At 41.5% G+C, this 11,592-nt stretch overlaps 2 protein-coding genes across 2 annotated transcripts; one reads left to right on the top strand and one right to left on the bottom strand.

Annotated features, from left to right (window-relative positions):
* Nucleotides 1–226: 226 nt before the first annotated feature.
* LOC106323768 lies at nt 227–6,500 on the top strand. Its single transcript, XM_013761840.1, has 4 exons — nt 227–3,132; nt 3,226–5,320; nt 5,779–6,275; nt 6,386–6,500. Exons 1-4 carry the CDS (start codon nt 227–229, stop codon nt 6,498–6,500), a joined length of 5,613 nt encoding a protein of 1,870 aa, XP_013617294.1.
* Nucleotides 6,501–7,442: 942 nt separating this feature from the next.
* On the bottom strand, nt 7,443–9,026 carry LOC106324853 (B-box zinc finger protein 21-like). The gene is made up of 3 exons (XM_013762845.1): nt 8,736–9,026; nt 8,246–8,647; nt 7,443–7,991 (listed from the first exon to the last, which is right to left on the bottom strand). The coding sequence occupies exons 1-3, from the start codon at nt 8,925–8,927 to the stop codon at nt 7,674–7,676; spliced, it is 912 nt and encodes a 303-aa protein (XP_013618299.1). The 5' UTR covers nt 8,928–9,026; the 3' UTR covers nt 7,443–7,673.
* Between the last annotated feature and the right edge of the window lie 2,566 nt (nt 9,027–11,592).

Genomic DNA, 11,592 nt, shown 5'->3' with positions numbered 1-11,592 from the left:
TTCACCTTTGCTTCGTCTCGCCGTTAGTTATACTTCTCCGGTAGCTTATCGAGCCACCGGTTTCCTTTCTGTCGCACTCTCCTCTTATTTCCTTGTAACCGATCGAACGTTTTCTCTCCGACCATCAATAAGACGTCTTTGTTTAAGCCCACATCTTATTTATTACCGTTTCACGATCAAACAGTTGGCGCCCACCGTGGGGCCCTAGCAAAGTAACGTCAGAACGATGGTCGTTAGCAATGATAGTTCAGGCGAGGAGCGCGAAGCTCTCGAGGCGACGCCTACGCCTACACCAGCAACTCCACTTCCCCATCCCGCAACCATGGAAACTATCCTGGCGCGCCTGGCCCTACAAGAAGCGGCACAGAAGGCGGCAGTTGACCAAATCACGGCGATAGCAAAGATCCTCGCTCCCCTCGCTGCAAACGCCGAAGCGTCAACAGCGCAGTATCGTCGACACCTGTTCGCCACAGAACGAACCACCGACTTGGCGCCTACGCAGGATAACGATAACCAAAGTCACGGTAACGACACCGGTGCGCACACCGCAAGCGAACTAGCCGCGTTAAAACAGTCGGTCCTCGATATCAATTCTAAGATCCACCAGGTGACGACGTCCGCCCCCCAGATCGAGCATGTACTCGCGGATTCTCTTCGTACACCCTTCACGCGAAAAGTTACCGGCGTACGGCTACAGAAGATGGACAAACTCCGTCTTCCAACCTTCAAAGGCCTCTCCGACCCTTCCCCCCACGTCACATCTTTCAACATAGCGATGCGACGCGCAAACCTGACCGACGAAGACAAAGACGCCGGCTTTTGCCAACTCTTCGTCGAAACCCTAGAAGGCCCGGCCCTTACTTGGTTCACCGGCCTCAGAGAGAACTCCGTGGACTGTTTCCACGACCTCTCAACGGCCTTCCTTAAGAACTATATCATGTTCACCAACCAGGAAGCAACAGTGTCAGATTTGTGGAACCTCACTCACGCCAGCGACCAAAGTCTCCGCGACTTCATGGAAAAATTCAAAGCTATTGTCTCGAAGATCGATATCCCCGACCATATCGCCGTCGAATCTTTGATGAACACCTTGCACGTCGATTCCACATTCCGCCAGGATCTTTACCGATACCCGACCAAATCTGTCTCCGACGCCATCGCTCGCTCGCACAACTTTATCCGCATGGAAGAAGACACCAGAGCAAAGTTCGCAAAAGAAGCAGCGGCCAGGCAGCGAGCCCCCCGAACGAACGATACCCGCTCCGAGCCTCGCCAGCATTCCTCCGGTGGAAATATCACTCAGAAGCGAGGCTACGTAAGTTCGGTCGATGATGAGGAGTCTCCAAAATCAGCAGCCATCACGCGAGAGAAAGGCTGGAATCACTGGGATCGAGACCCCGCCTCGAAGCAATCAAAGTCGACCGAACCAACGAGTTCAAACTCCGAGGAGCCAAGGAAATGGTGCCTCTACCACAAAAGGGATTCCCACGATACAAAAGAATGCAAAGTCCTCATCGGGCAATTCTTCGACGGGATCACTAACGGGACGATTCAAATGCCCACTTCTCCAACGACACCGAAAAACACCAAAAGTTGGAGTAAGAACAAGGAGAAGAAGGCACAGAAGTCTCAACAGAACACGGCCCCGAGCGAGGAAAGAGCAAGCCCTGAGCGCACTCCTGTCAACAACGTTGGCCCCGCCAACGATTCGGCAGAAGACGAACATCCGCGTCGGCGAGTGGAAGTCATACTCTCTCGCCCTTGCGACTCCTCTGACGACGACTCCTCGATAATGCAACCAGATGTACGCGACAAACTGAACAGCACGGTCGAGCAGTCTCTCACTCCCCCGACAGCAGACAAAGACCTGCGCACCTTACTGAAGCGAAAGAGTGCTACGAACGAGCACGTAGGAAGCGCCAATCTCGGCGCGACCATCTCCAAATCCAGCGCCAGGAGTATAGGTCAAAACGGCGACCTTCGCGACCAGCTCAATTCAAAGGCCAACGACCTGCGAATCCAACTCAACCGTTCGAAAGGATCCGATCTGCGACGACGTCTCGAATCAAAAAAGAAAAAGCCCGCAGAAACTCCTCAGTTCGAGAACACAACCGATGATTTAAGGAAGCAACTCGAGTCAATGCGAGCTGCCCACACCCCGCGCATTAGCGTCATAATGGGAGGATCACCTCCTTGCGGCGACTCAGTTCGAGCTGTCAAAGACTACAAGCGACAAGCCACCGCCTCCAAGAAGTGGCCACCTCCGGTCGAAAATGATCACCAGATCACTTTTTCGGCACTAGATACCAAGGGTGTCCACATGCCGCACAACGATCCTCTCCTCGTCGACCTCGACATCGGAGAATGCCTAGTCGCGAAAGTCCTTATCGATACCGGCAGCTCAGTCGATCTCATCTTCCGCGACACACTCGACAAAATGGGAGTCGATTTAAGGGATATGAAGCCTTCTTCTCGTACGCTCACTGGCTTCAACGGAGCCTCGGAGCAAATGATCGGAACAATTCGTCTTCCAGTATACGCAGGTGGTATAACCCGTACCGTCAAGTTCTCCGTCATCCGAGCCAAAGCACCATATAATGCCATCCTCGGAACACCATGGTTGCATTCCATGAAAGCCGTTCCCTCGACGTACCATCAATGCATCAAGTTTCCCGGCAAAGACGGTAAAACACAGACGATTCGGGGAGATCAACAAGCCGCGAGAGAACTGCTAATTGCAACTGTAAAGATGCAGCAACAGACTTCCCTCGTCAACTCCGTCGGCAAACTACTTCACAAGATATACCCCCAGAAGGAAGAAGTTCGCGAAGTCGCAATTGACGAATCCGACCCAACGAAAATCATCCGAGTGGGCGTCTACCTATCCGACGACATATGTTCAAGGATCATCTCTTTCATCAAAGATAACGCTTCAACATTCGCCTGGAAGACCTCCGACATGAGGGGGATCGACCCCGCAGTTACCTCCCATGAACTGCATGTCGACCCGACGTTCAAACCCATCCGACAGAAGCGACGGAAACTCGGTCCAGAAAGATCTAAGGCAGTGAACGACGAAGTCGACAGGCTCCTCGACGCGGGTTTTATTACCGAAGTTCGATACCCCGAATGGTTAGCCAACCCGGTCGTCGTCAAAAAGAAAAACGGCAAATGGCGCATATGCGTCGACTTCACGGACCTCAACAAAGCATGCCCAAAGGATAGTTACCCGCTCCCTCACATCGATCGTCTCGTCGAATCAACCGCCGGTAACGAACTCCTAACCTTCATGGACGCTTTCTCGGGATACAACCAGATCCTGATGCATCCCGATGATCGCGAGAAGACGGCATTCATCACCGACAGAGGAACTTATTGCTACAAAGTGATGCCCTTCGGGCTAAAAAACGCCGGCGCGACTTATCAGCGACTCGTTAACCAAATGTTTGCTGATCAGCTTGGTAACACCATGGAAGTGTACATCGACGATATGCTAGTCAAATCGCTCAAGGCCGACGACCACCTAAATAACTTGCGCGAGTGCTTCAAAATCTTGAACGACTATGGGATGAAGCTCAACCCGGCCAAATGTACCTTCGGTGTCACCTCCGGGGAATTCCTCGGCTACATCGTCACTCAGCAAGGAATAGAAGCCAACCCCAAGCAGATCTCGGCGATTCTCGACCTTCAAAGCCCGAAAAACAGCCGCGAAGTGCAGCGACTAACAGGACGCAGAGCAGCTCTCAACAGGTTCATCTCACGATCGACCGACAAGTGTCTTCCCTTCTACGAGCTGCTAAGAGGGAACAAGAGGTTCGTCTGGGATGAAAAATGCGAAGAGGCGTTCAATCAACTCAAGCATTATCTTACGACCCCACCAGTGCTATCGAAGCCAGAAGCCGGCGACACACTATCTCTCTACATCGCCGTCACATCCTCCGCCGTCAGCAGCGTATTGATTCGAGAAGATAGGGGAGAACAGAAACCAATCTTTTACACAAGTAAAAGAATGACAGAGCCTGAAACGAGATATCCAACACTCGAAAAGATGGCCCTAGCCGTCGTCGCCTCGGCGAGAAAATTGCGCCCCTACTTCCAATCGCACACGATTGAAGTACTATCCAACCAACCACTCAGAACGGTGATGCAAAATACTAATCAATCGGGACGGCTGACCAAATGGGCGATGGAACTGAGCGAACATGACATAGTATACAAGAATCGCACAGCAGCAAAGTCACAAGTCCTTGCCGATTTCTTGATCGAGTTGACGCCAGAGCTGGAGCAAGACCTCATCTTACCAAGTGTAAACTGGATCCGCCACGTCGACGGTTCATCAACGAGTAAAGGGTCAGGAGCAGGAGTGCAATTGCAATCGCCAACAGGGGAACTCATTCGGCAATCATTCAGTTTTGGTTTCGCGGCATCAAACAACGAAGCTGAGTACGAATCCCTCATCGCGGGGCTCCGTCTCGCAAAGGCGGTGAAAGCCAAAAGAATCAGCGCCTACTGCGACTCTCAACTCGTCGTAAGCCAATACCTCGGCGATTACGACGTCCGCAACGAAAGGATGGACGCCTACCTCAAACTAGTCCAGGATCTTACGCGAGACTTTGAGTTCTTCGAACTCACGAAGGTTCCTCGCGGAGAAAATGTTTGTGCCGACGCCCTCGCCGCTCTGGGAAGCAAGCTACACGACCAAGTCAAGAGGATAATCCCGATCCACAAAATCGAGAAACCAAGCATCGACACGAAGGCAGAACAGGCCGCGATTATAGCAGCAATCGACGACGCAATGGACATTGACGAAGTGGAATCTCGCTCGCCAGATGACCACCCAACAGATTGGCGCAAAGAACTCATCGATTACCTCGCGGAAGGTTTACTGCCCATCGGGAAATGGGACGCCCGGCGATTGAAACGACGCAGCGCACACTACGTCGTCATGGACGGGGAACTACACCGATGGACTGCAACAAAGGTACTACTCAAATGTATCGCCGGTGAAGAAACGAGACTCGTCATGGCCGAAACACACGAAGGAGCAGCAGGCAACCACTCGGGCGGGCGAGCTCTCGCATTAAAAGTTAAAAACCTCGGATTCTACTGGCCAACCATGAACGCCGACTGCGAGACATACGCGCGCAAATGCGATAAATGCCAGCGTCACGCCAAAACCATACACAGCCCAACGGAGTTTCTCCATACATTGACTGCTCCATACCCATTTATGCGATGGGGAATGGACATCATAGGTCCGATGCCGGCATCTCGACAAAAGAAGTTCATACTGGTCCTCACCGATTACTTCAATCTCAGGGTGACCGAGTCAACGGGCATCGCCCCGCTCTGATCATACATGTAATATAATCTTTAATCAATAAATTCTTTTTGATGTTCTTTTTCCATTTGATTTCTATGTTGATTTCTCTTTAGCCTCAAGAATCTAAGAAATCTATTTCTTAAATTCTTCATTGTATGAATCCGACAAACACACCATTTTCGGTTCAAACAGCCTCATCCTCTTCCCTTCCTCTTTTCTCTTTGCTCTATCCATCTGTATCCTTCTTGCCGTCGATATGTTTGGATTTGTGGTTGGAGTCTAGCCGGCGGTCCTCTAATTCTGTTCCGGAAAGTCTTAGATCTGTGGTCGGTTGCCTCTTTTCTGGAGATTCAGCGAGGCGGTGAGGGTTCATGGGTGGCTAGAGTCAGTTTTTAGGGTTTGTCTTTGTTGTATCTGTGTGCTTGCAAAGAGTTTGTCTTTGTTGTGGAGTGGAGCTCAAAGGTCTCCTTCTCCCTGAGGCTCGGCGTCTTGTCTCCGGGGAAGGTCCCTCTTTCGTTCAGAGGAGACGGCAGTGGTCGTATGTCGGCGCGTGCACTGAGCTCTTGGTGGTCGTGTGGCTGTCGGAGCTTGGAGGTTGTGGTTCTGATATGTCGTCTATGGCATGGTATACTATACCCTTGGCGGTTACTCTCCACTTGTATGTCCTTCTCATGTTCCTGGTCCAATGTTGTGCTCTTGCCACCTTGCTAGTGGTGTTGAGCTTCGTCAGTATCGCTCCGTTCGATTTGGTCTCGTTCTCCAGCGAGTTCAATCACAGGGCGCAAGGAAGGTCGGCTCAGGTTCTCTTAGTCGAAGCAAGGCGTCGTATGGTGGATTCAATTGGGTCAGTTGGTGAAGCTTGCGTCGTGGAGACTTGCTGCAGAGAGGGTCATCCCAGTGCCATAGAGGACTACTTGGTCTTCTTGGTAGACCGTCTCTCCTTTTTTTGCAGGTACTGATGAGTTTGGTCTAGGATTGTCTCCATCTCAACTCGTCCTTTGGTGTGCGGTCGTGTATATCTCCGGCTATTGCTTATGACCATTCGTGGTTTGTCGCTCTCAGTCATCCGTGGAGGTATGCTATATATGTAATGTTTGTGCTTAAGAGACTGCAATTGCTTCAGTTAGAAAGAGAGTGGGATGCTTCTGCTCCCTCCCGGATTAACCTGGTGCGGTAGTGATGATGGAAGGCTCCGGAGTTGCGCCCACAACTTGGTTGTGTGGCCGATGAGTCAAATCTACTACTCTTATGGTTTTACCGATTTTTTGCTCAATTTCTAGTTGGATGTAATTGCAATGATGCCCATTTGGGATGTTAATAAAAAATATATATATTTAGAAGGAAAAAAAAAAGAGAGTCAGTTTTCAGGTAATCAGAAGCAAACGATTGATATAAATGAAACAATATGGGCCTGAATTAGTTGGGTCAGTTTAGCACAACGAAGATGACGAGTCTTTTCTAACCAAGACCAAGTCACACCAACACACATGAATGGAACAAATAAAACCGAAAAACGAGCTATATACACGACATCAACCATCCTGTGTATACGTACTCACGTACGATTCCCTTCGCAAACCACACTTCAAAAGCCCCCTTATTAGGAGTAGTAGAAAGCAACTCAACTTCTACGTCCCAACCGTGAATACGAACAATATTTCTTTTTTTTTTTTTTTTTGAAAAAGGGCTTGTGAATACGAACAATATGGTCACTGATTTTGGGCGGATTGGTTTCAACTCGACTCATGATGCTTTCTTACTACCTTTTTCCACTTAGTTTGGTAATGAAAACAAGCTAAGGACGTGTTGGTAGTTTATATGAATAGTTTTTGCTGCCATAGAGACGTGTCTTTAGTTATAAGAGATTTGGAGGCATATTCACTAAGAAACAAATATATGCCGATGGTGATGGGCACGTGATGATGAATCTATCTCCATTATATTGCTCTTTTCATATCTTTATTTCTGAATAAATATCAACCAAATCCAAGAACAATCCTTTCCCCCGTATGGGAAAGGCAGAAAATGAAAAGGACTCTTCCTCACAAACAAAAATACACCACTAGATTTCATACATAGAATTTGGAACTAACATTAACTTTTGACTTATTTCTCCTGATAAATGAAAATAATGTAGATGATATATAATTAAAAATAATTATTTTTTTCACTGAAGTCTTGCTTCAACACACAAATGTCTAGCTCCATGATTCACAAAATAAGTCATGGAAATTTTTACATGAAAACTTATTAGGATTAGAAAAAAGCATTTGCATAAAACACGAGAACAAAACCCCCTAAAAATCAAGAAGATCAAAAGGAAAAAAACCAAACAAAGACCACATGTCAATTACCAGAAAGATTTGGACCTTTTGTTAGAAGGAAGAGTAGTAGGATGACTAGAAGCAGCGGTAATCTGTGGGACAGTGAAGCCACCATCATCATCATACCATCTCTTGTTCTGTCCTTGTTGTTTCATGTTTTGTATTGGAGCATACTTCTGCACTTCTGGTGATGTTTCTTTGTTGTTGTACATCCCAAACTGAATATTGTTGTTGTGCTGAGAAAAGTACTGATTTGTGTATGAAGAAGGAAGAGTCTGTGGAATCTGAGGGACCCAAAGCCCCATATTCTTAGATTGAAGTGACACTCCATCATCATCACCACTCTGCAATTACAAAAGAAAACACACAGAAAAGGGAAAAAAAATTCAGAACTCTATACAATACCTAAAGTAGAAAATATCTATCCACATCTATAAAGTAGTTTGTGACTTTTATGTATCTCAATTAGATCTGATATGATACGATATCACGTAAACCGAGGAAATGAAAGGGATGATACATTCAGTCACTAAAGTTACAAATAAACATCAAATCTTGATTAACAGAACTTGATTAGATAGAAAAACAAGAAACGAACCTTAGAGAAACCAAAAGGAGGAAGAGAGGAATCAAGAAAGTCCTCAACGTGCCAACCAGGTAACGCATCGATCAAATACTCTGAAATCGTGCTTGTGGATCCCAACTGATTCACTGCCGCATCACCTCCTATCTTCGAAGTAAGTTGGATCTTGGAGCTGTTGCTCTGAGGAGCTGAGAGAGGTTTCTTGGAAGAACGGGGTCCAGGGACAGAACAATCTTGACTGCTTGAAAAAGATTCTGAAGTAGGTTTATACACAGAGGATGTTGCAGAGAGCTTAACCCCTGTGAGAAGAAACCTATCGTGTTTCTTGACTTGTTCGTTGGCGGAGTGTATCGATGAATCACAATCTTTGCATAAAATAGCCCTGTCTTGTTGACAAAACAACAGAGCTTTTTTCTCCTACAGTTTAACAAAAAAAAGAAAGAAATGGATTTAACAAGGGAAGTAGACAAAACTCTTAAAATCTTGACAAGAAACTGATAGAGACCTGACAGATGTCACAGATAGGAGAGGAGTTGTTGGAAGAAAAAGGATTGAGGAGAGAGAAACGGAGATGTTTGGAAGCGAGTTTGTTAGCGTGGTGGACTCGGTGGTCGCAGCCGCCGCATAGAGACGCTTCGTCGGCGGTGCAAAACACCGACGCTTCTTCTTTGTCGCAGACGTCGCACCTGATCTTCATCAGTCGAATCGATTAAGAGAGAGAAAGAGATGAAGAGAGAGCTTAGAAGGAGAGAACAGAAGATGTGAAGTTTTGTTAGAGTTCTGTGATAAAAGGAGAGAGAATATGAAGTAATAAAGGACCTAATATAAAAAGAAAGAGCCCATACTATGTAAAAATAAGTATTAAATTTAAATATTTAATTACTTTTAAATATATATTTCATATTACCTTATATATAAATTGAAAAACAGTATGGCAAGTTTTGGTAGCTACATATCACTCACGATAATTCTTAGAATCCTTAAAAAGAAAATAAGTTTGTTAATCTATATATATTATACTTTTTATTAAAATAACTATCAAATTGATTAATATTGTACAAAAGAATATTCTCCATTATTTTCTTAAATAAAAGTTATGGAATTAACTAATATGATTAACATATATATGACAATTAATGATTATGATTAATAAAGATTTGATAACAATTTTTGTATTCTACCTCTTTTTCGTTTAATTTTATATTATTAAAAAATTAAAAAATCACATTAACTATATAATAAAAAAAACTAAAAATGTTAAAAGTTTCACATTGAAAATTTTGTGATCAAAGGTTTAACATTTTCTTTAATACAAGACACAATTGATCATAAAATCGTACGAATATGAAGTCTCTTTTAACAGATAATCATATTATATATATATATATATATATATATTTTTTTTTAGTAGCATTTAAATTAAACTATATACCATATAAAAATACATAAATATGTTAATTTTGAAATTTACACTGGAAAAATAATTTAGACCTTAATATTTTACTTTTGAAATTTGCATTGAAAAAAATCTCACATTAAAAATTTTGTGGTTAATGGTTTAAATGTTTTCTTAAAAAAATATACCTATGTTAATAAAATCATATGAGTACGAAGTCTCAATAATAAATATTTATATTAAAATATACAATATATCTATGTAAATATCATTGAAATTTAATTATATTGTTTATAAAATAAATAAAATAATTATTATGATTTATTTACCTAAATTATTATTATAAATAAACAAGAGGTATTGATTTTGATTTATGTGCTGACTCTAATTTAGTTATATATATACTACGTAAAAGAACACAAAATAAATAATAATATGAAAAACCCACTTGTATATATAATGTTCATTCAATGCAAGGCGCAGATCTTAATCTAGTTTATTTACTAAAATAACAAGACTACTTTATTTAGAAGATAATGCATATTGTTTCTATGATATTTGTTTTTACGTTTTGATTTTAAAATTAATTATTATTTTTATCGATTTGATGGGTATTAGAATAATTTGTATTCAATTTAAGTGTTTTTTTAATGTTCTGTTTCAAATTTTTCTTTTTACTTCAGATATATAAAAACTGAACCAATATAACCTGAACAACAAATGATTACTTTCTGAATTTTATGATGCAATAACAATTTAAACCAAACCTAAAGTATTAGTATCTAAACCTGACTAATAATAATAAAATATTAGAATGAGATCTAGAATATAAATTTGAAAACTGAAAATTTGAAATACCAACACCAGACCTGCCCATTTAGAAATAAACTAGGTGATAATCTGCGTTCTGTGCGGAGTAAAACTTAAATTTATACAATTACAATAGTTACTTTTTACAAATTAAAGATTGTTTTTGTAAATATTTTTTCTTACTTAAAGCATATATAAATCTTGAATGGCAGATTATGTATATTTTGTTTGTCATTCTGTTGTTCTTTTTTTAACAATATAAAAACACTCAGACTAATAATAATGTGATATTTTTTAATGTGATATAGAAAATGAAGGTGTGTTCACTCATCTTTCCAAAACAAGTTATTTACCATTTATCTGTTCAAAATAATTTTGGTTTCTCTTATTTACATCAACATATCTTAATATATATAATATATTAAAACAGAATCACAAAATTGGATCCAACTTGATTCTAGCTAGAATATTTTTTTAAAAAACAATGCTTTATATATTTCTCTTAACCTATACTATTACTAACTACTCAATTTAAATATAGCCTAACTATAGCTACAAATATCTGCGATTTGTTTTTTGAAATAATGTGAACTTCCATATTTTACTAACTAAAGATTCTTAAATAACCAATTAGATTTACTTAATCTCTAATATTATATTTCCTAAATCTTTTTAAAAACATTTCCAAAATCCCGTCAAGAATAGTTACCACCAAATATTTAGTATTTTTAATATGAATATTTAATTGAAGTTACCTAGTTTCTACTCATATGATTTTATTAACATTTGTATATTTTCTGTAACAAAAAAATTAAACCATTAATCACAAAATTTCCAATGTGAGATTTTTAATAGTTTTAATAATTTATAATCGTTTTAAAAAATTCAATGTAAATTTCAGAATTAAAAAATTCAATGTAAATTTCAGAATTAAAATATTCAGGTCTCAATACGTTTTAATGCAAATTTAGAAATTACCATATTTATGTATTTTATATCGTATATATTTTAATTTAAATAATATTAAAAAATATATAATCTGAATATCTTTTAAATGAAACTTCATATTCATATGATTTTATGATCATTTGTAGCTTTTATAACAAAAGAAAAATAAAACCATTATTCACAAATTTTCATTGTAAGAATTTTAAAT

The sequence above is a fragment of the Brassica oleracea genome, chromosome C2 (genome assembly GCF_000695525.1).
Source record: "Brassica oleracea var. oleracea cultivar TO1000 chromosome C2, BOL, whole genome shotgun sequence".
NCBI classification, from domain to species: Eukaryota; Viridiplantae; Streptophyta; class Magnoliopsida; order Brassicales; family Brassicaceae; genus Brassica; species Brassica oleracea.
This window is presented reverse-complemented; position numbering and strand designations above follow the sequence as displayed.